Genomic DNA, 26,541 nt, shown 5'->3' with positions numbered 1-26,541 from the left:
CTTATCACCGTGGCCACTTTTTTTTGTTTGTCAAGATGTATTTTGTACGTGAGATCTTGACAAACAACGAGAAGTGAGATTATGGTGACTCAAGTATTTTAAAGAAATTGATTTGTTTTGTAGTTTTTGAAGTTATTGTGCAATGGTAGGTTGCAGTATACTAGACTACAATAGCCGAAGCGAATGTAAAATAAAAGGGATTACATTTCACAAGTAAGAACTCTGCTTGAGCGAGAGGGACTGAGGGAGCCACGTTATTTGCATATCTGTAGGTGTATATCTGTACTACGCTGGCTGTCCTGTCCTCTTATATTATGTGGTGTTGCTAAGTAACAAATCTGAAATTCACTTACTTGTGGAATGTTATTCCTTCTATTTTACATTCGCTTCGGCTATTGTAGCCTAGTATACTGCAACCCACCATTGCAAAATAACATAAATAATAAATAAAAAAATTACATTTTCAATTAGAAGTTTTAATAAAGCTTCTTGGTTTCACGTACAAAATACATCTTGACAAACAAAAAAAAGTGACTACGGTGATAAGGATAAAAAATGATCATTCGTCCCGTTCCGTTCTAATACGAGCTTTAATAGCTATCTCGCTATAACAGTAAGTCACAATAGGGCTACTTCTACAGGTATTTATTCTGAGCCATTTACACTATCTTCGCGAACGTATGACGTGGGGAAAATGTGTTACAATAGAGATGGGTAGCGTTGGTATACAATGGCAACGGGTAACATTGATCAATTCGCAATACAAAAAAAGTAGTTCCCATCCCATGATGCTACTTAGATCTTGCACCGATCTTTTACCCATAGTACAGTTCACACTATGATTTCTAGTTTATTTTATGCTCACCTGACTTCATAGTTCATACATAGCAACTACATACCAACCTACACGTGTAGAAACAAAATCATAATCATAATTTATTATTGCAAATACACGTTTTATAGGTGGTATACACGGAACAGAAAAAACAGTCTGGTTACAGTGTATTTAAAATCAAAAGTTATTTTTTACTTTGTAGTGGTTTTGCAAGTCGGTTTTTTTACATATTTTTTTTATTTTAAGGTTTTTAGTTTAAGTAGGTAGGTAGTCATTGCTTGGTAGGTACCAAGAATATCAATTCACCAGCAAAACTTTCCAAATCCACATAGCTTAGGAGTTCAGTACCTTGCAGCATCAGGATTGAAGAGTTGGGACTTGGAATTCAATAACAAAGTCTATGTTCGGCATTTACAATATTATTTCACCAGGAACAGTTCTTGACTCTCTATAGTTTAGGAGTGCTGTACCTACCATGCATCATCATGTTTGAGGAGTTCGGACTTAGAGTGTAATCATGAAGACGTTGCTTGATACCTAAAATATCAATTCACCATCAGAAATTCCTGAATCCCCTGGGCTTAGGAGCTCAGTACCTTGCAACATCAGGATTGAGGAGTTGGGATCTGATTTTCAATGGTGTAGTCTATGCTTGGCACCAAAAATAATATTGCATCATCCACAGTTCCTGAATCACTATAGTTTAGCGTTGCTGTATCCTAGATCATCAGGGTTGAGGAGGTGGTACTTGGAGTCCAAGCATAGTCGTTGCATGGTACCTACAACATTAATTCACTATGAACACTTCCTGAATCTTGATAACTTAGGCGGGCAGTTACACTGCAGGATCAGGATTGAGGAGTTGGATCCAGAATTTTACGCGGATGTTAATATTCACCGGCGTATGCTCGATATTGTAGAGATTTATTTGAAACTAGCTGCCCCGGCGAACTTCGTACCGCCTAACAGCTGATTCAAATTATTTAAATTATTCTCTCCGTAAGAACCATCCTCGTACTTCAAAGAATATTATAAAAAAAGAATTAGCAAAATCGGTTCAGCTGTTCTCGATATTCCGCTGGGGGTTTATAACATCCACCAATTTTGGGCATTCACACTTATAGTACAGATCGAGATGGCAATCGGGGTATGAGGCGGGGGGACGCCCGCACGCCACCCGCTTTCACCCGCACCGGGGTAGTGCGGGGGCTGTAGGTACGGGTGTGCGTATACCAATAAAATACATACAATTTTCTTATTGTTTTTTTTTTCATAAATAATCTAATTTCAGAACAAAATCCAAGGCAGTAATAATAAAATTAATACAAATTTATTACATAATAATAGTTACCTACCTACTTAATTAACAAAAACGAGACTAGGAATGAATGTTTAAACTGTGGATAAAGTACATTTTGATTTTTACACAGGCTCTCAAAAATAAAATAAAGTATCTAGACGGCCACAAATGATCGTTCATCAAAAAAAATCCTGCCACAAGTTATTAAAGCTTTTGTTTTTAATGCAAATCATTAAGGTTCAATTTTATAATGAAAGTGTCAAGTTTTATATACTTACTTTCATTTGCCGGTGCAGTAGAGTGAGAGCGAGTGTGTGCCAGACCTTCGTTATTTTATAAAAGCTGAAAATTTCTCTGCGTATTGCCCCCAACCCTGGGAGGAACGATCGGCGACTATGAAGTTTGGACTTGGATCATGGTGCCTTTGGGAGATAACAGGTAATAAAGGTGTACAAAATCTTACGTCTACGTATAAAGTTTTTTTAAATATTTTCTTTGGAATAGTATTAAAAATCACGCCATGCATTGCCAGACACTAAGTGTCGTGGCAACACCCTGCCAGACACCCTCAAGTTTAAATTTAGTTTTTTAATACTATTCTGAAGAAAATATAAAAAGATTAGACTTACTTAGAATTTACTTTAATTAGAATGATTTTTTACACCTTTATTACCCGTTATCTTGGTCCAAACTTGATAGTCGCTGATCGTTCCTCCTTGTGTTGAAGACAATACGCAGAGAAACTTTCAGCTACAAAATAACGGAGGTCTGGCACGCGCTGGCTCTTAGATGGACTAAGATGTATCTCCTAGCCAGCTCCTTAGCCCAGAACGAAATTACGCAGTTTTGTCTATCGCGAAGGAAGTCTTGAACGGAGGTCAAGCAGGTGAGCTGAATTATTAAGGGACGACGACGGCGAGCGAGCCTTCTGGCATAGCCCATTAATTAACAGTCAGTTAGTCAATTAAGAGCTAATAACTTGCGGTACAATATTTCTTAACTTATCACTAATAGCAGGATTTTTTATAATTATTAAACAACCACTACCTTATTAGATACTGAAGTTTATCAAAAATTAAACCTTAACAGTTAAACGAGTTGTTATTCTAAGAGTTAAACATAAACTTTAAGAAATACATTTTTAAAAACACCACAACTTGGAAACTATAGTAGTTAGGTAGGTTTCCCCTGGGCGTAACTTTCTAACCTAAATATATAAAAGCGAAATACCACTCACTCACTGACTGACTGACTGACTGACTGACTGAGGAACCATGAAATCTCAGGAACTATAAAACCTATAAACTTGAAATTTGGAAGGTAGGTTTCTTTTAGAACGTACCTAGGTGTCAGCTAAGAAACGGTTTTGTATGAAACAAGGAAGGTTGTATGAAAGTCCTGGTTTTGAAGTTAGAAACATGAAAATTGACATTTAGGTTATTAGCATTAAATAATAAAAATCTGTATAAGTCAATTTGGGAAATTCCTCCCTTAAGGGTGGTAAAATAGGGGGGAAAAGTTTTATGGACAAGTTTTAACTATTGTTATTTTTACTTGAAATTTGAAACGTAGGTTCTTTCTAGGGGGTAGGTATCAGATAAGAAAGAATCTAACTAAATTCTCCTCCTAAGAGGGTGAAATGGGGGTTGAAAAGTTATATGAAAATCCTGTTTTTGAAGTTAAAGACATGAAAATTGGCATTTAGGTATTCTGGGTTCCGTGCCTTAAGGTGCGACTGAGTGAGTAGGTAAGTGAGGCCTTTTGCAGCGGGAAAATTTCGGATCTCATGAGAAACCAGAAATTTTACGCGGACGAAGTCGCGGGCCACTGCCCCTAGTGACCCTATAGAATGTCTTTTGATTGTATCAATCTTAAAACCGATTAAATTTAATGTAAGTTACTGATAGAAAATAATTTTACCTCTTAACAATTAGAGGAACGTCTAAAAATATGCCTTATTAGCTGGGGATAAATTAATATTAGGTACCCACGTAATAGTATACAACATGGGAGTAGTGTAATGTTTTACGTCACGGGCGCCGGGATAAATCCCAAGCGTAACGAGGGATTTCAGAGTACTCCCGAGCGTAGCGAGGTTGTTATTCCTGTGCTAGAATCATGAGTGAAGCGCGGGGTTTAGGGGCGCCGAGACAAAGATAGCATTACTCTTTAGGGCGTTGTTAGTGCACTCATCCGTGAAATCACGGATTCCGTAAATATACGAATTGAATGAGTATCTACCTATTTGTTAAGATGACCACTTCGACGAATCACGGATACGAATCGAATACGGATGAGTGCACGCCCTAATGCGTAATGGATTTCAGTACAACATTACAACCCGGCTAAGTAGATAACAGGTCTGTAATAAGGCAATTGTCGAACGAGTGGTGAGAAAAAATTCGAAATTAAAGAGTGTGCGAATTGTGCATGCCACTAGAATGGACCCGCCGGCGAAGGCTAGCCTTGGCTAAAACATAAAATGCTTGCTATAGGTACCTATATTATAACTTAATTTAATTTAATTTAAAATAACTTTATTGTTAATAGATTTACAGAGAGTAAGAATACAGGATACACTTAAAAAACAAAGGGCGACCTTATCACTAAAGTGATCTCTTCCAGGCAACCCATACTTAAGAACTTATAGAACTGTAAGACGGTTATAGAACTGTAATAACTTAAGCATCGTGTGATCGTTGAGATGCCCTATGATTGAAAATAATCGCCCAAAAATTGTTGAACAGCTGTATTTAAAAAAAACCCGACCAAGTGCGAGTCAGGCTCGCGCACCGAGGGTTCCGTACAACATTCGTATTTTTCATTATCTGTCACGGTAAATCAAAAACTATTATGCATAAAAATCTGTTTTAGAATGTACAGGTAAAGCCCTTTCATATGATACCGCACTTGGTATAGTAATCTTACTTTAAAAGTTGAAAATACTAATTATTTGTTCAAAACACATTTTAATTAATTTTTTTGTGAAGTGACCACAAATTCACGGTTTTCAGATTTTTCCCCTAATGTCTGCTATAAGACCTACCTACCTGCCAAATTTCATGATTCTAGGTCAACGGGAAGTACCCTGTAAGTTTCTTGACAGACAGACAACGAAGTGATCCTATAAGGGTTCCTTTTTTCCTTGTGAGGTACGGAATCCTAAAAAAAACAAATTAAAGCATGTGGTACTTATTACATAAGTTATTTGAACATTTGAACTAAAACTATGCTCAGTAGAAAATTATTTTGGAGTTTTCATACTTCTAATCGCTTCTAATGTTATTTGTTTACGCTTAAAGTGATATAGTGTTAAATATTTTTTTTAGCAATAAGCAACAAGCCTAGATAATGCCAACGACTGTAGTCAAAGAATAATCGATATCATGCTTAATTTTGAGCGTACAACTATAAAATAGTGGAGTAATTGCTTTTCTACTTTCGTAATGAACGGCTTATGCAACCTAAAAATGAAAATTGTTTTCATTCAATAAAAATGGTGCACGAAGTCATTGTTTAGATTTACTACAGTAAAAAATAATTAAAATCTAATGATAATATACAACAAGTCACTCAACTCATACTTTTATCAGTTATCACACATTAAACTAAAGATTGGTAAAATGTCCTTAGAATCGCCTACGTAAATTTAATAAAGCATTATTAAAATTTAAACTACTTTTTACAATGGTCCAGAAATAATATGCAATTGTTAACATTTTGATTAATATTCAAACAATAAGTCTTTTTTTACACACAACCAAAACAGCAAACAGATTTTTTTTACTAAACTGACGCACATAATCTTAATTTGTAAAGTAATTTCTTTACTTGTATTTGTTCTCAAAGAATTACTTAATCAATTTTCACTGCAGCGTAGATCTTTCTAATAAATGTGTATGCGGCAAAGAATCCAATTGTTCCAGTCAAAAGCCAAAAAGTTAATACCATGAGGCCTAGAAAGAAAAACAGAAAGTTTAAAACAATACTAAAACATATTTAAGTACTGTAGTAATCATAACAATCATGGAAAACATTCAGGAGTCTCCACTCTCCAGTCTATCTGATCTGTTGTACGTATTTTCAATATTTTATCACTTTTTACTGAATAAATCCTACATTAAATGGTTTGAGGTAGCACTGTGCAGGAGAATTGAGGGTGAAGACTGACGTAACAGTTATAATATTGTCGCCGTGTCCGTGTCCGCTCCCCTCCCGCAATCCGCAGCTACCTCAATAACCGTCTGAATTAAATGGTAGACCTACAATAATTGCCCTTAATTTAATATTGTGTTAAAACCCAGACGCTGGGGTCCCAAGGTGCTAGAATGGCGACCTCGCATAAGAAAGCGCAGCGTTAAAAGACCCACTACGTGGACTGATGACATCAAATGATTCACAGGGAGCCGCTTAATTTAGGCAGCGCAAGACTGGCGTAAAGACCTATGTCTAAAAATAAGACTTAGGAAGTAGTAGGTACCTGTGTAACCAATGTAAAGCAAGGTGGGTATAAACTCAGTAATTTCCAGTTTCGTGAAGAAGTAGAATATTGAATAAATGAGAATATACACAGCTGACCCTCCAGATACGATAAAAGTCTTCCACCACCAGTGATAATCCTAAAAAATATACAAGTTTCACTTCAGATAAGTTTTCTGCTAGGTAATATAAAAATATTTGAAGTAAATTAATTAATAGACAATTACCTCACCGCAGAGTTGAAAATACACCATAACAATTGATATCTGTGATACTGATATGACTAGTATGCAGAACACTAAAAACAGGAATCCAAAAAGATAGTAAAATTGATTTTCCCACAGAGCATTAAATATAAAGAAAAGCTCTATAAATACAGCTCCAAATGGAAGTATACCGGCCATCAAAATGCTAAAATATAATGCGAATATCAAATTAACAATATAAAACAAAATATAATATAAAATAAATATTGTCACCTTGCTAAGAAATCATACTTCAGATTTTTTTAATGTATTATAGAACAAGTCATTAAGTCATTAGTACTTATAAAAATGACTAATGGAGGCTTGAGGTATAGTCCGTACCAAAATGACTTTTCAAGCGCCATTTTTGCTCTATGGGTCAACTGTCATGTCAAAGCACGGTTCACCATTAAAATATCAATTCAATTTTGTTTTATTGTGCGCAGCTGCACCAAACTGGTGCAATTTTACCATTAAAATGAAATGAGGACTAAAATCGTACTTTTGACATGACAATTGACACATAAAGCTAAAATGGCGTGTGAAATTCGTTTTTGTACGCATAACATCTCTTTTCTCCAAGTTTCTTATCAAGGTGACAATGTTAATAAAAAAAATCTCACCAAATAAATGTGTTCATATACCAAACTTGCTCAGGTACTTTTCTGGGTATGAAATTTGTTCGAACTGGATGTTGAAACGGTTGTTTTCGACATCCAAAATAATAGCCCAAATACACCAAAGGCAAGGATATGCAAAACCATAAACACAATAGAGCCATCATTGTTGAAAAAGGTACTGCCCCACTGGAGTGTTTACCCATAATGAAAAAGTTTAAAAAGAAGCATGTCCCAAAAACAATTGCTGGATAAAGCGTGGCAGTCAGAAATGCAGCCTGCTTCCACTGCTTTCCCTTCATTGTGTTGTACAAGCGGGCTGAGTAATAGCCAGCTATGAGCCCCATAAACACGTAGAGGAATATTGCAGCTGTCATTAGAGCTCCACGGCTTGCTGGTGATAACATTCCAAGCATGGCAATAACTGCAAAAGACAGGCATATTTTAACAAATTTCAGTTTTTTAATAGTGATTAAATAAAATAAACATTTAATCTTCAACAGCAAAATGAATTGTTTTGACTTAAGTAATCAAATAATAATAAGGTTATAGCCACACACATTAGCTACACTGGCCTGAGAGACAGTTGTTGATGCTTTCACTAGTCCCGTTCATTTGCTGATACAATACAAAATCATGTGCAACCCTTAACTGGTACCTTAGGTGGTAGTAGTCAATGTGTGGTCAGCAACCATTAATACCTATGATTCAACTTACAGATAGTTATGAGAGACATCAGAAAAACTTGAATGCCACTTCCTATTATGGCTGCAAAGAGCATTCGCTTTGGTGGTGGCCTAAATACGTCTCCGTGGACTAGTTTCCAACCTGTCTCCTCAATCATATCTTCAATATTTTCATCAGAATTATATCTAGCAATGTCTCTTCTTAGAGTTCGGACCATGATCATAGTTAGAATACCTGAATAAAAATTATTTAAAGCAATTAATATATGTGAATAACAAAACTGTGATATTCTTTTGAATTCAATAAATCAAAATTCTTAGATTTATTTCACTTCGTTTGTGAGTTGTGTGTGTGGGATTTCTGAAAACTTCTTTTTTTTAATTTGATTTCTGGGTTGATATGTTAGTCAGTCAGTTTCTCCTTTTAAAAATGATCTTATACTGCATTTTCACTTATCAACAAGTAAAATAAAAGTTAAGTGATAATTAAAAACAAATGAATATAAAGTCATATTAAACATGACACAAATTCTTTTTAAAACAGATAATGGGGCCGATTCTCTAGTACACAATCTCTAAACTAAACTAAATTAACAGGTCTAAATCTTGTGCTATCCTTTTCCGCAAGCAACATTATGAAAGGGATAGCAATAGATTTAGACGTGCCGTTTTAGTTTAGTTTAGAGATTGTGTACCAGAGAATTGGCCCCATTATTATACTAAATCTATTAACAATTTTTATTTATTTACTTGACAACAATAATGCCCAATAAAAAGCAATAATGAGGTCTAGACTCTAGATTGGAGTGTGCTTGCCTAGATGATGCCTATTCACATGTCAATAGATATGGGAAAATGACAGTTGTTGGAGTTATAAATTCAACACAAGACGTATACACCAACCTGAAAGGAAGAAAAGTACCACTATTGAATTGACAATAGAAAACCAGTGTATTTGTACATCCTTCATGCCTAAATAAATGTCCCATCTTGATGCCCATTCAATATCTGATTCCCCCCACTCAATAGAGTATGTGAAGTATAACTTAGTTCCTGTGTCTTCATTAACAAGTTGCGGTTTTGGCTCGGATGGAAAGTGACATGAATCATCCGCAAAAGTCAATTCACTTTTGTCCACTGAATAGGTCTCCACTTCGAAACCCACCACTCGATATGAATCTCTAAAAAAGATAAAATGAATTATTCAATATAACATTAATATCATAGATTTCTTATAACATTGCATATATTTTGTTATTTTAATATTAATGTATTCTTGCAAAAATTATTTACACTAATAACATAAATAAAATAAGGTATTTTATAATTAAGATTGTTTTATAAAAAGATTGAAAATATTTTGTTACCAAAAAACAGGGATAATCGGGCAAGGTACACCTAGAATGAAACACTGAACTGAAGATTGAACAGAAGAACTGCAAAATGGGGGTGATCACAATAGATCGGCAACAGTCAACATGATACAGGGTTTGGATAGCCCTGCACAGCTGCCAAACAACAAGAAGAAGAAGACACCTATAATATATTTTTCTAAAGTTAATTAATATATAAGCTCACTAGAAATAATATATGTAATTGTACCTATTATCAAATTCAAAATTTAAAATGTTAAATAAATATATTATGGACTTACTGGTTATGCTTGTGATATTTTAGGAGTAATTTTAAATGGTTGTTTATATAAGCTTTGCCCTTAGACATGAATCCTAAACGGTAACCTTGTTCTATACTTCGTTCTGAAGTGTCAGTATTTATAATTTTTGTAGCCACCGGTAAATTATCCACTAACCTAGAATTAACAGAAAACAAAATATCATTCATAATAATATAAATACGAAAGAAAAAGAAAAACTGGTCAAGCATGTGTCAAGTAAGTTAGCTCAGTCAGTAACTAAAAAATTGAAGGTCATTATTTCTTTTAAAAAAAAATGTTACAAAAACTATAACCCTCATAATGATTTTAAAAAATATATTTAACAAAGTATTGCTTGAGGGGGTGAACTCTAAAATTATTTTCCACTCATATTTTCCAGAAGGATTCCTGAAAATTTAATTTTTCAATAAAATAATATGCCTCTGTGTAGCAGTAATAGGTTTCTTGTATCAAATTTCAACCTTACAGCTATTAGTCTAAATATATAAAAGGAAAAGGTGACTGACTGACTGACTGATCTATCAATGCACAGCTCAAACTACTGGACGGATCGAGCTGAAATTTGGCATGCAGATAGCTATTATGACGCAGGCATCCACTCTGAAAGGATTTTTGAAAATTCAACCCTTAAGGGGGTGAAATAGGGGTTCGAAATTTGCATAGTCCAAGCGGGCGAAGTCGCGAGCATAAGCTAGTCTAATTTTAAAATGGTTGTGACCCACAGACAGAGTTATTACAGACTGGACGAAACATATAAAAATGATCTAACATAATATGGTTTTCTACTGTAGCCCCCTAGCATGACAACCAAGAATTGTTTTTCCATAAAGCAACAAAATAAAACTAATACAAAAGAACTGCTTTTTTTTTCAATTCTATATCTTATTGACTTTCGATCAGAGACACTCATGAATGCTCTCACAATGGTCATATAACAATGGGGCTAATTCCTTTGTACACAATCTCTAAACTAAACTAAAATGGCAAGTCTAAATCTATTGCTATCCCTTTCATAATGTTGCTTGCGGAAAAGGATAGCACTTGATTTAGACCTGTTAATTGTGTTTAGTTTAGAGATTGTGTACAAGAGAATCGGCCCCAATAGAACTTTTAAATTTAAACAACTTAGTTTAATAGCTTACAAATGCACGAAGTATTCATGTTCAATGCGACTTGCAACTTTTTCAGATTCTTCAACATTCCAATTAATTGGGTTATTCTGTTTATGACAAAGAAGTCTGCATTTTATGTTCTCTGCCATATGTATTTCATATGGAGTATTTACAATGCGATCACCTCGTAACACTTCACCCAAATTCTCCGATTTGTATTGAAAGGTGCCATTTTTTGGTATACAAAGTGGTAACGAATAATATTCATATGGTAGTTGCGTGTGAATACTTGTCATTTTCACCGCTCTAACTTCGATTCTTTGCCCTTTTCTATACTCCACCGGCGCAACTCCAGGAACATAAAAGCCATTGCTAAAGATGATTATATTCACTAAAAATATTATTGACTGAATCTGAAAACAGACCTGAACATAATATTATAATTAGCAGGCATAACTCGCACATACAATTAAATAAATCTACTTGTATTGTTATATACTTACTGTAAACATATTTACTAGTCAGATAAGTTTAAAATTATAACACAAAATATGCAAACATAATAATAATTTATTAAAAGGGAATTGATATAAAAACTTGAGGAACTTGTCTTGTCATTGACAGTTGGAGGAGGGGAGGAATTGACATGACAGGAGTTTTTTTTTTTTTTTTTTTTAATTTATTTTACGGCCTTGGCTGACAGGAGTGACAGGCGTGAGCCAAAGACGCAAAGACACAAAACATCAAAGACCAAAGAGTAATGTAACACCGTAGATAGAGTACAAATGTTGATGCAGGAACGTTTGCTTTCTCATTCGCACTAAAAAGAGAGCACAGATATCGTTACTAATGTGATAAACAGAGACGCAGCTAACCTATTTTTGTCCCTTATCGTGTAACTGGTTTTTTTCAAGAATACATACAAGAAGTTGCAAAACAAACTGAGAATTCGTGGCGTGATTGTATTTCCCATTAGTTATTTACTTGTTTTCACATAAAAAACGTTTAATACAAATATTGTTGATCGGTTAATACAAATATTGACTATTAAACAATGGTAATAATTGTCGTGTTATTCATCGTTACGTCGTATGCGTCATACGCGGTTACACCGTACTTACATCTACCTATTATTCTATCTACGTGTAACACTGTCACCAAAAAATTGAAGATTCTACTATAGTCCGCTACAAGTCGAGATGCCAATCGGAATCGGTGTATTACTAGATACGTAGTGCACCTGCACGTCACCCACGCTCGCACGCACCGGGTTACCGTGGGGGCTGTGCGAGTGTGCCGGGCGTTCCCTCCACAAAAAACAGCTAACCTTGTCGGGACGCACTCGCCGCCACTATCTGCTTCGACTTTCAGTTCTTTCCAATGACAATTACTAACTTTAGCTTAGTTATTATACCAAATACACAATGAGGAGTAGAGTGGAAGTGAACGGTACTAAATTATTATGATTGTATAAGAGCCATCATCATCCGATCCAAGATAGAAATAGTTTAAATAAAATAAGTTTAAATAGTCTGTCTATCTGTGTTGGTAGATTATTTTCTAAGAACTGACATCCAGGGCCGTAAAATAAATTTTAAAAATCTTTGGAGTTGGCAACACTGCCGTTGCTGCTCGTGATCCTGTGCTCTGCTTGCCTGTGTTGCCTGTGTATTGCCCGTATTAGTATATTATCTATGGCCTGTGTTGCTCATGCTTTATTTTCATGTTTTGTGGTGATTTGTTTTATTTTGAAAGAATGAATTTACTTTATTGAACAATTTTATCCAAGTTTTCTTGAATACGTAACGTAATCACATAATTAAAGATTGAAATACCTTTTATATTAATACTATAAACAAAATATTGAGGTTATTTAATTGCAATATAACATCGACAACATGGTCCAGGTAGGAGATTTATTTAAAAAAAATGATGAATATAATATTCTTTCTGCAGCTACGTCTAGTGTCTAGTATTATATACACAATAACGTAGGACAAGTTTTACTTAAACAACCATAATATTTTACAAGTTTTGCTTTGTGGACGTCTTGACCACTCTCATTTTCTCCACTTTCTCTACAGACAAAAATTACCTATTAAAATAAACAAATAAGTTAAAACTGATTATGAAACAACCACAACATTAGTCTAGGCTATTTGTAGCATAAAGAATTAACCTGTTATGAATGCCTTTTGCGATTAATTAATAATCATAGTCCGTTTGATGTTGTTATAACAGATATTACATCATATGTATTGTTATTTGTATACAGTTTGTATGTTTTCTCAGGCAACAGATGAAATGGAACAACCAGACTTGCATCAAGCTCTAAAATTGCTTAAAGAAATGAATACAAATGTTCAGCAAGTTTCACAACTAGTGGATAATATGTTGATGCGTGTTAAAAGTGGTGAAATTTCTACAGATAAAGGTTTGAGTTTTCTAGAAATGAAATATCAAATGCTTCTCAGTTATTTGATTAATTTAACTTACATTGTTTTAAGAAAATGTTCTGGTGAAAAGATTGATTCCGACCCTTCAATAGACAGGCTTGTTGAAATTAGGACAGTACTTGAAAAAATTCGTCCAATAGATTCTAAACTGAAATATCAGATTGATAAACTTGTTAAAACTGCAGTTGTTGGTACTGCAGAAGACGATCCTCAATCATATCATGCCAATCCTGATAATCTAGTAAGTAAGATAGAAAATAGTGATGGAGATAGCAGCAATGAATCAGAAACTGATAAAAAAGAGAAGAGTGGCAAATCCAATATATACATACCACCCTAAATTGCAGCTGTTCACTTCGTGATAGTATATCAAGGAATGAGAGTGAAAAGAAAAACAAAGAACGAGCCAAAAAGCAGTTCCTAATTCTAGTGTCATGAGAGAGCTCAGAGAGGAGTATTCAGAGGCACCACTGAGATGAGCACAGGCAACCATGTTAAACATTCTATATCAAATATAGAACAAGAGAAAACTGAATATGAAGAAAACTATCTGACTCGCTTGCCAGTTACAAAAGCTGAGAAGAATAGAAGGCAAAAACTAACAACTGTTGGCATGTTAGCTGATGAATAACTGGAACTCGAAGCACTGCACGCAAACACAAGATTAAGTCTAAAAAGGTAAGGGGTTCAAAAGAAGGGCGTACACAATGATTGCAGAAATTGTAATTGCTTGATTTCTACCTTCATTGAATCCTGTATTTGAATGTTTTGGGTGTAGTCACATGAAAATACATGGTTAGCAAAGTGCCTCATTGTATATTTAAACAATGATAAATCTGCATTAAAAGTAAGCTTATTTAGTGCTTATGCACCAAACACTTCAAATTCTATTAATAAACTTTAAAATCAAATTAGACTTACTTGTAATACATAAAAATTAATTTTCAGAGATTGAAACTTTATTTTTCTACTAGAGTTATGTTTCTCCTTGTATTAGGATTCATTTTGTTTTAAATGATTGTTAATATAAAAAAGTAACAAAGTGAAGCTAATATAGAAATTATTGACTGTGGATTGTAGATTTAATTGTAGCCATTCCTAATTTTTATAAACTACTAGCTGCCCCGGCGACTTCGTACCGCCTAACAGTCGTTCCATTAACAGTTCTTTAATATTTTTTTTATACTTACAATTTTTCTCTCCGTAAGAACCATTCCCATACTTCAAGGAATATTATAAAAAAGAATTAGCGAAATCGGTTCAGCTGTTCTAGAGATTTGCGATCAGCAAACACATTTGCGAGTCATTTTATATATAGAGATTATTATTTAAATAAGATACTGAAAATAGCTTGGACGTTTATATAAACTGAATCCATACTAATATTATAATGCGAAAGTGTGGCTGTCTGTCTGTGTGTCCCCTTTCAGCCTGTGTGTAGACTTCACGGCCCCATCCGTTCAACCGATTTTGACGAAATTCGGTACAGCGGTAGCTTGCATCCCGGGAACGACATAGGCTACTTTTTATCCGGAAAATCAAAGAGTTCCCACGTGATTTTAAAACCTAAATCCACGCGCACGAAGGCGCGGGCATCCTATAGTAAATAATATAATTGTGTTAAAGTGATAACACTGTGAGGTGTAATGAGTAATTATTGTAATTGTAATTAAGTATATATGTATTTACAGGTGATGAACCATTATTTATTTCTTTACAATGAAACTTGAAAGGTATAATTAGTTAATGCATGAATATATTATATGTCCAGACTCATTTGGTATCATATCACTACAAAAAATGCTGTTAAACAAGCTTGTTATTGTAAATTTGGGAAAATTGGTGAAGAATTATCACCTCTTTAGGAATTTGTGAAGCCATAATATAAGCATTATAATATACAATAATATGCATGTTATTATAAAGAATATAAACTTTAGCATACAGGGTACTCCATTTCACTTGGCACATGCACAGTATATTTGAGCTCCTATAAAATTAATTATATCATAGTTAGGACTCATTTGTTACGTACAATACAAATATTTCTCTATTATTTAGCTAAACATTTAACAAAGAATATCTAATAATATTATTACATAAGTGAAAAATGAATCACCTTTTATGGAACTTATTTACTGTTAACTAGTAAAAACGTCCAGGGAGGTGCTACATTAATACTTCAAGCCATAACCTTATACTATTTTTATATAGGTATGTATCAAAAATATATAGTTTATATATAAACATATATATTTTTTTAAATGACTACTGGCAGTCACTATGTTACTGGAACTCAAAGCATGAAATACTCTATTTATCTGATAACATCAGCTTGCTAATCATTTTTTTGTATCCTTTAATCCTGATAATCTTGAAGCCTTAATTATAGTTGATAGGTTCAAGATGGAGATTGAAATCTGCAAGATTGTGTATAGGTTCGAATCCCATCTGTTTGACTATTTTTGTTTCTACATATTCCTAGACCAAGCTTATGTTTAGTTGGAGGGGCACGGAGAGTGGAAACTATTAGCTTATGTTTAACAAGACAAAAAAATGTGTGAGTTGAGCCTCGCTCTATTATGAACATCGACAACTAGAATGAGCTAAAATATCGCAATAAACCGTGAAAAAAAACCCTAAAAATATTAGTTTTGGTTACGCACTATTTTATAAATAGTTGTTTTTATGGTTCAATACAGTATAATATGGTACATAATAAATCTTACGTCAAAGTACAAAGTCCAATTTTTTATATTTTCTTCGGATAGTCGCCTATTAGAAGTCACGTCATGCATTGCAAGACCTTAGGCTGAGATCTTAGAGCGCACTTGGACTTTGCTCAGAGTTAAGATTGAGTTAAAACGAGACAGATTTATGTGAGAGATACAGCTCTGTCTCGTTTTTAAACTCTGTCTTAAGTCAGAGTGCGCTCTATAGATCTCAAGATTAGTATCATGGCGTGATTCTAATACTATTCCGAATATCTATAAAAAAATGGACTTTAATTTTATACTTAGTACCTACTAAGATTTTATACGGCTTTGTTACCTATTATCTACCAAAGCCACCATGATCCAAACTTCATAGTCGCTGATCGTTCCTCCCTGTGATGGGGACAATACGCAGAGAAACTTTCAGCTTTTAAAAATAACGAAGGTCTGGCACTCGCTGGCTCTTAGTCCATAATGGGTATCTATTAATTTGTATTTTCGTTTGATGATTTTTTCTAATGTTATAATATATTGACTTGTGTTTCATCATTTGAAAAATATGGATAATTGAATGAGTTTTAAGTATTGTGCCAACTGATGTGTTCATTGAAAGAGTGACTTTATTTTAAGTTAGCTTTTGATTTCATGTAAGTAGGCTTACTTTAATCTCCTAATTCTGTGACTTGCTGACAGAGATTTAAGAGGTGCATAGCTTAACTCATTGAACACTTTTTCACCTGACCATACTGCTATAAAAATGAGAGTTTTACCCACGTTTCTCTGGTGTAAAGGTACTCTTAGACGGCAACGCTACATCTACACGTGTATGGAGTGGGACTAAGCCGCAGCGTACATAAAGCTGAATTTATGTTGTTAATCAAACAAGATGATAATAACGTAAATTCAGCTTTATGTACTTTAACATACTTAAATTATGGTTGAAATTGCGTGTGCGGTGGCACCTTAGACAGAGTTAAATGTTGAAGGCCCAAGCCACGAGTCTGCCCGCGAAATTCAACCAAATTAAATTTGAATTTCGCGGGCAGACGTGTCTTCCACCTTAACATCTTTGTTTTTTCTAATTTATTATTTGTGTGGTCTGATTGTTTTTGTGTCTCCCATCATATTATTTTGAAATGGTCCAATTTTGGTGCCACCGTCTTATATCGGTAGATACCTATTTAGTTCGCGACAAGGCCGAGATGGTAATCTAGGTGGTACGCCCCGCACTCCCTCCGCGCTAACCCGGGTGCTGGATAGCGCGTGTGACGTGCGGGCTGTGCGGGGCGTCCCCCCGCCTCATACCACGATTGCCATCTGGATCTATCACGTACTTACCTCTTACGGTTCCGTACCAAAATGGTAAGAAACCGGTCAACTGCGAGTCTGACTAGCACTCGAAAAAAATTGAGTTTCGCGAGCCCAAATAAAAGGAATTTATTTTTTATTTAAGTAAATGTCCTTGATTTTGAGACGGTAGGTCATAAAATAACTAGGTACTTAGTTATTTACCTAAATAAAATCTTACTTTCTAAGATGCGGAATCCTCGGTGGGCGAGTCTGACTCGCACTTGGGCGGTTTTTTTTCATATTTTGCATGTTTAGGACCTAGTTTGGTAAATAACTTCACTGATTTTTTAAAAATTCAATTTTACTAGAATAAATGTTGGTGTTGCTGTTTATGTTTCATTATTTTGTTTACTTTTTTGTTAATGTAATGACTTTGTTTTTTTATGATGTTTGGTAATAATAGACCTAAGTAATAAAATAAAAATTAACAATAATGAACACTTTTATTTTTTTGCGAGTTATAAAGCAACATCTGGGAAATCTTGAAGGCATGTAGCGGGGTTGAAGGATTGGTATCGGAACAGTCTCATTTCACGTATGTGGCCGATAGGCGTGTGCGTGTCCAAACACTGATACTCCCCTCTCGGGGGTGCAGTCCCATGGTTATGTGTAAGATCCGACCGGATCACTCTATTCATCAGCCAAGGAGGAGACGCCATCATCAACTGTTAAAAAATATTTTATTTCGATTTATAACTGTAAGCGATAGGTCGAGATGGCAATCGACGTATGAGGTGGAGGGACGCCCCGTATACCCCCGCGCATCGGGTTAGCGCGGGGCACAGAATACATTTACTCCAAGGAGAAGAAGCCCAACTACATACAAATAAAGTGCAGACCATGCACCGTCACGCCATCTATTAGTGGTTCCATAGAACTACACTTTTGGCGCGAAATTACGAACCCTGTTTTTTTTTTAAATAATCTTTAACCGAGGAGTTTATTCACAGTTAAAGATTATTATTTATGGCGATTGAAAAAGCGGTCATAACAAAACTGGAATAAAACAAGTAAAAACTTTATAAAATGCTATAATTTTTAGAAATAAATTTTTATATTATACTGTGAAAAGCATACAAAGATTTAAGTTATGTTTTTACTTATTTTTTTCTAAGCTATTAGATCCCAATCCCATCCAATCCCTCCCAATCCCAATCCATTGGGATTACTATCCCAATAACCTTACGCAAGTATCGTAAAACTACAAAGATTCAGAGTAGAAGTAAGAACGAGGTGCATAGTCGATCGAACGAAACGAAGCTAACGAACACAATTAATAATTGTTCTATGTATAGGGATAATATTATAATGTCTGACCGAATTTCGGATCTCAACGGAGCTCAGTGCCATCTAGCAGATGTATAGGTAGGTCGAACTATAGGTTCTACCTATAGATAGACCGGAGACTGCGCATGGCTCCCACTGTCGATCATATGTTATGTCTAGCAGCAGCAGGTCGATGCTCCATTCTCTTTTCGCCTCCAAACTATCACTCAAGACCATACTGAGAGTCTACGGAGCCTACGTCCGTTCGCGCCTGACGTATGCGGCCCCAGCCTGGTATGCCCTCTGCTCAGCATACCAGAAGCAGCAACGTCCGAAATGACGTCATTCATCGAGATACTAGGATACCGGTCGTGGAGGAGTATGTATGTCATCTCGCACGCACAATGTTCGTTCGCGCGGACTACAGTGCTTGCGTACGTCTCCAAGGCATCACCCCGCTTCACGCGAGACCGCCGGACGGGCGTCCTCTACCTCGCGAGCTACTGGGGCCACCACAAGTACCTGAACCCAACGCAGGCATCAGTGGTGACGAACAGGACACCACCGGATTTGACAAGGTGCTAGAATGGCGACCTCGCACCGGAAGGCACAGTGTTGGAAGACCCCGCACTAGATGGACGGACGACAGACGAGTCGCAGGGATCAGCTGGATCCAGGCGGCGCAAGACCGTGGCGCGTGGAAGTCTCGACAAGAGATCTGTCCAGCAGGGGACGTCTTGATTATGATGAAGTAGTTTTCAGTTGCTAAGGTCGTGCACAGCATATTTATGTAGGTACTAGGGTGATAAGCAAAGCAACTAACCACCAGAAGAAGTCTTCTACCACACCAGATCTGAGACAATTCAGAAATTTGAAATCTAAATTGAACCCGGGACTTTGGCCCATATTTACCGTCCATGCCAGAAAGGTCTTATCGATGTTTGATGATAATATCGGCTAGCACAAAGAATATAATTACCTACCTACTAAACATTAATAAGAATATTACCGGCCAATACCTACATCACGCATCTATCAGCGACACTGCGTTACATTGTCGGGCTTATGTACAAGTAGGTACATACAGTGCACTTGTATAATTATTATTTTTACTGTTCACAAAATATTCAATTAGGTACTTACATTAAAAAAATACACAAACCGCCATCCTCTGGAAACTACAGAAGTTTATGTAAATTTGGATGCCTTCATATCCCTGCGAATAGTGCGGACTACTACATATAGGCCTCTAGGACTAGGCAGCCCAACATATTATGTTCCTTCGAACCGCATGAGTAAAACGCGTATAAAAAACTTACCGGCTTAGCGACAGTTGCGTGCGGATTTCTATAATCGTCTTGATGCGTAGAAACATAATCCATTACACCAAAATCAGGAGGAAGTTGTGCCAGGTTTGCTTTTTTCATTAACTGATTTCTCCCAGGAGTGCTAGTATAATATGAGGAATTTAGACAGGTAGGTCTACCTGCTAACAGTTAGGTATCTTCTAATCATGTTGGTCGCCACCATGTCGCCACACCCGTATAGATAAAATATACTTAAAGCATGTTTGAAGTCTGAGATGGTTTTGAAGTTTCAATAGCTCTACGGTGAATAGGTGGAATTAAATCCGTAAGGACTAAGGTCAGAAGTTCAAATAACATCCGTTGGACTATTGTTGTTCTTTAGGATTAAGTAGGTACCTATCTAGTTGAAGAAGGAGGAATAAGTCATACGTATGTATCATAATCATTGCAAAGGCTCGCAAGTTTATAATGCCTTTTTGTTAAAAAGTTATGAGATCCCTAGTAGAGACAAGCACCTAGCTGAGCTTCGATTTGTGCTGGCCATGGGACTAGATGAGCGTAGTAGCTATACTTAGAGAGTTAAGGTATAACTAAGAATTACTCACTCAGTACACGGGTAAGAAGTGAAATTCACCAGAGGTTTAAAAGCATACACCGGATCTGTTTTGGTAAATACTTGTTCAAGCATATGACGAGTTTCCGTTTTGCCTATCTTTTGATCCTGATCACCCCAACGCAAATAGGTGCTCAGGTGATTACTCAGTTGATCGCGGTATACGTAGTTGTCTCTTTTTTCTGCGTGTATTTGATAATCCCAGTTTTCAACTTTAACATGTGGACCATATTTATTTTTTGAAAATAATATTTGCTGTGGCTTTTTAGCCATAGGATTCTTTGTCCTCATTTTGTAAATAAGTATAATATTATTTTATGTATTTTTTATAAATCACTAAATTAGCAAAGGGTTTGTAATAATAATTTATTATTCAAAGGGTACCTATAATTTTTTTTTAAGGTGAAATCTTTGACTGGAATGCAGCAAAATAATCAAAATATGCCATTTAAGTAGGTACCTACATGCCATTATTTTATTATCATTGTCATGTGAATGGCACTAGGCCACAGATTACTAAGGCAGCTTTCTGTGTATACAATCTACACAAGTCGGAGCCCAAGGCCTTTATTACCTACCGTTTATTACTTCCGTTATGCTTCCATTACTTCCTACATGGTCCATGGCCACTCGGAGTCAATGCCACGTCGTAGCATTGACCCCGAGTTTTGCACGCTGTATATTGCGGGTTTGAAAAATACTAAATCACTAAAACTACAATTCATCATCATCATCATGGTCAACCCATCACCGGCTCACTACAGAGCACGGGTCTCCTCTTAGAGGGTTTTGGCCATAGTCTACCACGCTGGCCATTGTGTTATTGAACAATATTCTTGGTATGCTTACAGCAACGCCAAATCGCATACCGAGTCAGAAGTAACATAATACATACTTTATTAAATTCACATATAGGTACTACCTAACATTAAAAACATCTAGGTAATTGTTGGTGCTGAGCAATCAGACGATTGAGCAAGGTGAGTGCTCTTAGGGTTGGCGCATTGGTAGACTTCACAAGGTATATTCAAATACTTAAGGTTGTATATTCAAATATTTACCTATAGTACGCGACAGGTCGAGATGGCGTTCGGGGAGGGAACGCCCCGCACACCCGCACCACCCCAGCACTAACCCGGTGCCGCTGTGCGGGGGATCCCCCCGTATCATACCCCGATTGTCATCTCAACCTGTGGTGTACTTAAAGGTACATATGATCGATGTACGTATTGTATTACCTATGTCGTTTGAAACATTTTCATGAACAGTAAACAAGTCCACAGCTTTTATTTAGATTTAGGCAAAGTCGGTATATCTGCGATAAGAGTTCTTGAAGACTTCTGTTGCAAACGAACGTCTCCATCTGTGACACGAATACTTTCCTCCACACACGTGATAAATGCTTCGAAAAATTCAAAAAATGTCATCTCCACATTCAAATCCATTATTTTGTCCGCGACGCATACTTGTGGAAATATTCGCTGGAATATGTTTATTATTGTTTTAGTGGACAAGTTGCTTAAGTTAAATAGTTTCAGAGGAGGATTGAAACTTAAGCTTTCAACGTTGTCATTGCTTGTTGGTTCATCTGAAAATAAATAATTAAATATGACGAGGTTTTTCTTTTCACGATAATGTGTCGCAAGATATATTTTGAAAAAGCGCTTTATCTATCATCTGATATAGGTACCTACCTATTACCTATTTTTAAAATCCCTGCTCTGTCTGCAAGTGTTTTTAGGTGAGTAACCTAACCTAAAATTAAAATTAGCATTACCATATTTTATAAAAGTCATTTCGTCACCAAAAATGTAAACATTCCTTCCCAGGTTATGATAATCTTGATTTACAAGAGAAGGGTTGATTTGTCCGATATCATGTGGCGGATATCGAACAGCGCGCAAAAATGATCTTATAGTACAGGGCTCTTCCAAACTGCAATACAATCCGTAAAGACTTTTCAGTGGCACGAACGCACCATATCCTTCCGCAAGCTTACCTGAAATGTCAAAGGGGAATAATTAAGTTTTCCTGATAATAATATAATAATCGATACAACTAGCTAGAATCAGAATAATGCACTAAATTTTAAAAACGAATTGTTCTACGGGGTATTTACGAGTTATTCATTAGTCATTCATCACCAATTTCAAATTTTTTACCACTGTTGTATCACTTAGGTACTATAGGCCTCTCAACAGTTCTATAAATACCTACCTACTTAAAGAATTTGCATACCTTTTTTACGTCCAACTCCAGGTAATATATCGTTTTCCATAAAGAATCGAAAGGCACTAGCCAACATAGTGTCTGGCTTCCTTCCAGGCAATTGACTTTTAGCATACAACCTTCTTGCAACTGTTATAAGTCCATGTTGAAATTGCCAAAAATATATTTTCTCAAACGGATTGTGAGGCGATCTTGAAAGCCATTGAGGATTCTCGTGAAATGCTCTATCAATTTCAACTAGCGTCAAGCCTTTTTCATGTACATTGCAATCATAATACAATTGCCAAAAATATAAACGAATTAGGATCGGTGTGAAATGTATTTCGTCCTTGTTACATATAGTTGCATATTGATAGTATATGCTTTTCAAATTAGTTTCGTAGCATCTTAGCGCTTTACTAAGTGAGCTCACTTCGAAATCTATCAAGTCTCCAAGACTTGTTGAACTCAAGTCCTTTTGAGTTTCGTCTTTTGCAACATGTGTCGTGCGAATATTATTAGCTTCCATAAACTCGTTCACAATTTCAACTACGTTTTCTTGTTGTTTATCAATATTTTTAATTACTTGTTCTATGTGGTAAGTAAGACCGACCGAGCTATCACATATATCAAAACAGAAGGGTTCTAGTTGAAGTTGAGTATATTTATCCACTGCACTTTTTTTGCCTTGTTCTTCTCGTGTCATAACACCAACGTTGTCTTCAGAAAATAAATGTTTGTTTTCTAGTATAAGTCCGTTGTTAGTGACTAATTTCCCAGCACCATGTTTTTTATTATTATTAAATTCTCCTTTGTAGTGGGAACCTAATCCTAAACCCAGGTTCAGTATACCATAACCGTTGCGTTTACCCTTTTCCCAAAAGCCACGGTATGCGATCAGAGATGGCAAGGACATAGAATTATTATAACATGCATCCCAAATGTAGAATCCATATCCAGACATAACACCATTTATCCATTCCCCTCTATAAAACTGTGTCATAATTTTATTTTAAACATGCAATAAACAACTACTTACTAATCCTAAAGTTTAAAAATTTTTCAAGAGTTAGGTACCTACTCACATCATGATTTGGCCATATCATTAAACCTTTTCCTTCCCTTACGTTATGATTCCACTCTCCTTTATATCCACTCATTTGGCAATATTCACGAGACCCAAAGCCGTGACGCACGTTCTTTGAAACAAAAAAATAAAGCTAAGTAGCATTTTAACTTGCTTATCCAATTCAAACGGTGACGAATATCCACAACACAGACACATTCCTACCTATAGGTAACTAATACAACAAAGAACAATTATTTATAGCTCTTCTAAAGCTATAAATAATTGTTCTTTGTTGTATTATGTAGGTAGATATAAGAAAATTTTCTCACATAAACCCATTGTCCATCGTAAGAATTTTTAGTAGATCCAGGGAAACAAATAACTCCCTCCCCATGTTTGGAACCGTGATGCCAAGATCCGGCATAATAACTCTGTTCACGTGAGTTTACATAGAGACCTTTGCCGTGACGAACATTTCCAGCGAAATCGCCTTGATACCATGTGTCATCTTTCCATTGAATTGTACCTTTTCCGTTTATTTCGTTTTCCACAAATTGGCCCTGTGTTTATAAGTAGCAATTAAGTAGGTACTTAAGTAATTTGACACATTTTGTTGCAAGTTAGAGCACGAAATTTCCGAGTGCGACGCCCCTCTGGCTCATCCTGGGGAAAATGGCTCCCCAACTCATACGTCTCGCACCGACAACTACCTAGTACCACGGCAAGGTGCAGTCTTGCCAGGGTTCAATTTGATACCTAACAATAAAGCATTGCCATCTTTCACGGACATACGGATGTGCGGGGCGTCCCTCCGCCTCATACCCCGATAGCTATCTCGATTTGTCGCGGACTATAGGTATGTCATTAATACGAAGCCTCTAAATATTATACTACCTACCTACTTATATTTCTAAGCAAGACTTATTGCTGATATTTAGTTTTGACAAGAACACTATAGCTAGGTACCAGAAAAACCCCTTCCAGGTTAGCCCGCTATCATCTTAGACTGCATCATCACTTACCACCAGGTGAGATTGCAGTCAAGGGCTAACTTGTATGTGAATAAAAAAATAAAAAAAATAAAAAATACTAAAGCGATTATGTAGGTATAGGTAACTATATAAATAATAACGTATAAATGATTGATTTACTAAGAAAACAGTTCCGTCTGCCCACTGATAACGTCCCTCCCCATGCATGCATTTCATCGAAATTTGGCCTTCATACAGGTTTCCATTTCGAAATCGAATGATTGCTTTTTCATCTTGTCCTGCCCACCAACACATTTGCATTAAATCGATCTGTAACAGAGTTATATTAATTGTAGATAGATAATAGATACTTACATACTTACTTAGATCCAGTTAGGTACATGACAGCTGCGGTTAAAGTTACGTTATAACTTATTGTTACCGTTAAACGTTGCAGACTTTCAATGAAAGCACAATCTGTTACACAAGTTAGGATGTGAATGTTGGATAGAAGCAGGCATTTACCTACCTACTTTGCAAATGTTTACGATATAGGTACCAAGAACATAAAAGATTAATTTGCTGTAATCCACCAAAAGAGACAAATCTGTAGGGTCCAATGTAGGTATACCGTATACACAACGGAGCACCCCCTCCCCTTCCACTGCTAAACATGCAGGTAAAGCAAGCCACCAACCAAGCAAGCCGCACATACCACAGCAATACTATACAAATCCTACAAAACACACTTAATACGTAATAGGTAATACGTTTCACTGTGACATCAAAGCATCCTCATAAAGTCTACATTTCCTGAGAATATTGTGGTAGGTATTACTTACCTATTCAGACAGAGCGGCCACAAAGTTTGCAGAAGGCTGTTGTATATAATATGTACCTAATAGGAAAGTACCTACCTGAGTATTGCTATCATTTAACTCTATTTTAGACCGACTCTTTTTTGATTTAGATGATTTCGCTGAAACAAATATAAAATTATTTAATTTCCAGCCATATGACTGTATAGTATATAGGTACGTGCCTTTCATAGATATAGCAAAGGTAGGTAAGAAGGTAAACTAACATACCTAGTGGTTTCTTTTTCTTGCTACTGGACGTTATCTCACTGGGAGTCTTGCCAATATCAATATTAACTTCCTCAGTTTTACGTTGGTCTATTACTTCCCAAGATTCTACAATACTGTCCAGCATAGATTCGAAAAGAATAGTAATAATTTCTTTCCGAACAGACCCCCTCGGGCGGTACCCGAGAGAGGTTCCAGACTCGCAGACAAGTCGAGCCGTAGAATGTCCACGCGGCGTAGACAGAGCTTCAAAATCATCTCTAATAAAGGCTTTCGGTACTATTACTGAGCTATCTCGTCGAGTCAAAGTTCTTTGCGAGTCTATGTAATACATAACTGCAGTGCTTTTATGTACCTATATTGTACAAACTGCTTTATTGGCCTGAGGGTAGAAATTTAAAAAATTTCCCTGGCCCTACTTTTTACAAGCAAATTACACCTAAGTAAGACAAAAACTATAAAATAATAATGTTATAGATATGGCTATAATCCTATTTCATCAATAACTTGAAAACATCTCGGAAAATACCTTTGACCACAATACAGGGAAGTG

At 36.0% G+C, this 26,541-nt stretch overlaps 6 protein-coding genes across 8 annotated transcripts in view; 2 read left to right on the top strand and 4 right to left on the bottom strand.

Moving 5' to 3' along the window:
* Positions 1-26,541, top strand: part of Schip1 (Schwannomin interacting protein 1) — a 374,012-nt gene that overhangs the window by 106,508 nt on the left and 240,963 nt on the right. The gene's annotated exons all lie outside the window — the stretch shown is intronic.
* Positions 1-26,541, bottom strand: part of LOC117984032 (uncharacterized) — a 218,296-nt gene that overhangs the window by 137,182 nt on the left and 54,573 nt on the right. The window lies entirely within an intron of this gene.
* TM9SF4 (transmembrane 9 superfamily protein member 4) lies at positions 2,142-11,596 on the bottom strand. Of its 2 annotated transcripts, none has more exons than XM_034970511.2 (9): positions 11,453-11,596; positions 10,980-11,374; positions 9,817-9,972; positions 9,066-9,343; positions 8,194-8,397; positions 7,483-7,900; positions 6,842-7,025; positions 6,616-6,754; positions 2,142-6,091 (listed from the first exon to the last, which is right to left on the bottom strand). In XM_034970511.2, exons 1-9 carry the CDS (start codon positions 11,459-11,461, stop codon positions 5,991-5,993), a joined length of 1,884 nt encoding a protein of 627 aa, XP_034826402.1. In that variant the 5' UTR covers positions 11,462-11,596; the 3' UTR covers positions 2,142-5,990. The 2 variants fall into 2 exon arrangements, with proteins under 2 accessions (XP_034826402.1, XP_069354264.1); XM_069498163.1 differs by having other exon boundaries at positions 10,980-11,362; positions 11,453-11,572.
* On the top strand, positions 12,618-14,984 carry LOC117984221 (neuroguidin). The gene is given in 6 exon segments (XM_034970849.2): positions 12,618-12,856; positions 13,242-13,761; positions 13,764-13,823; positions 13,826-13,873; positions 13,876-14,031; positions 14,034-14,984. Coding segments are annotated over 6 exon segments (876 nt in total). The 5' UTR covers positions 12,618-12,847; the 3' UTR covers positions 14,117-14,984.
* Positions 17,899-20,956, bottom strand: LOC117984393 (uncharacterized). The gene is made up of 3 exons (XM_034971023.2): positions 20,648-20,956; positions 20,055-20,184; positions 17,899-18,134 (listed from the first exon to the last, which is right to left on the bottom strand). The coding sequence occupies exons 1-3, from the start codon at positions 20,944-20,946 to the stop codon at positions 17,928-17,930; spliced, it is 636 nt and encodes a 211-aa protein (XP_034826914.1). The 5' UTR covers positions 20,947-20,956; the 3' UTR covers positions 17,899-17,927.
* Positions 21,900-26,322, bottom strand: LOC117983838 (radial spoke head 10 homolog B-like). 2 transcript variants are annotated; one of them, XM_034970468.2, is made up of 8 exons: positions 25,992-26,322; positions 25,821-25,882; positions 25,084-25,233; positions 24,262-24,492; positions 23,949-24,062; positions 22,894-23,857; positions 22,433-22,654; positions 21,900-22,243 (listed from the first exon to the last, which is right to left on the bottom strand). In XM_034970468.2, the coding sequence occupies exons 1-8, from the start codon at positions 26,320-26,322 to the stop codon at positions 21,942-21,944; spliced, it is 2,376 nt and encodes a 791-aa protein (XP_034826359.1). In that variant the 3' UTR covers positions 21,900-21,941. The 2 variants fall into 2 exon arrangements, with proteins under 2 accessions (XP_034826359.1, XP_034826364.1); XM_034970473.2 differs by lacking the exon at positions 25,084-25,233.

Source organism: Maniola hyperantus, chromosome 1 (assembly GCF_902806685.2).
Source record: "Maniola hyperantus chromosome 1, iAphHyp1.2, whole genome shotgun sequence".
In the NCBI taxonomy this organism is placed as follows: domain Eukaryota; kingdom Metazoa; phylum Arthropoda; class Insecta; order Lepidoptera; family Nymphalidae; genus Maniola; species Maniola hyperantus.
Note: the sequence above shows the minus strand (reverse complement) of the source record. Positions and strands in the feature narration are given on the sequence as shown.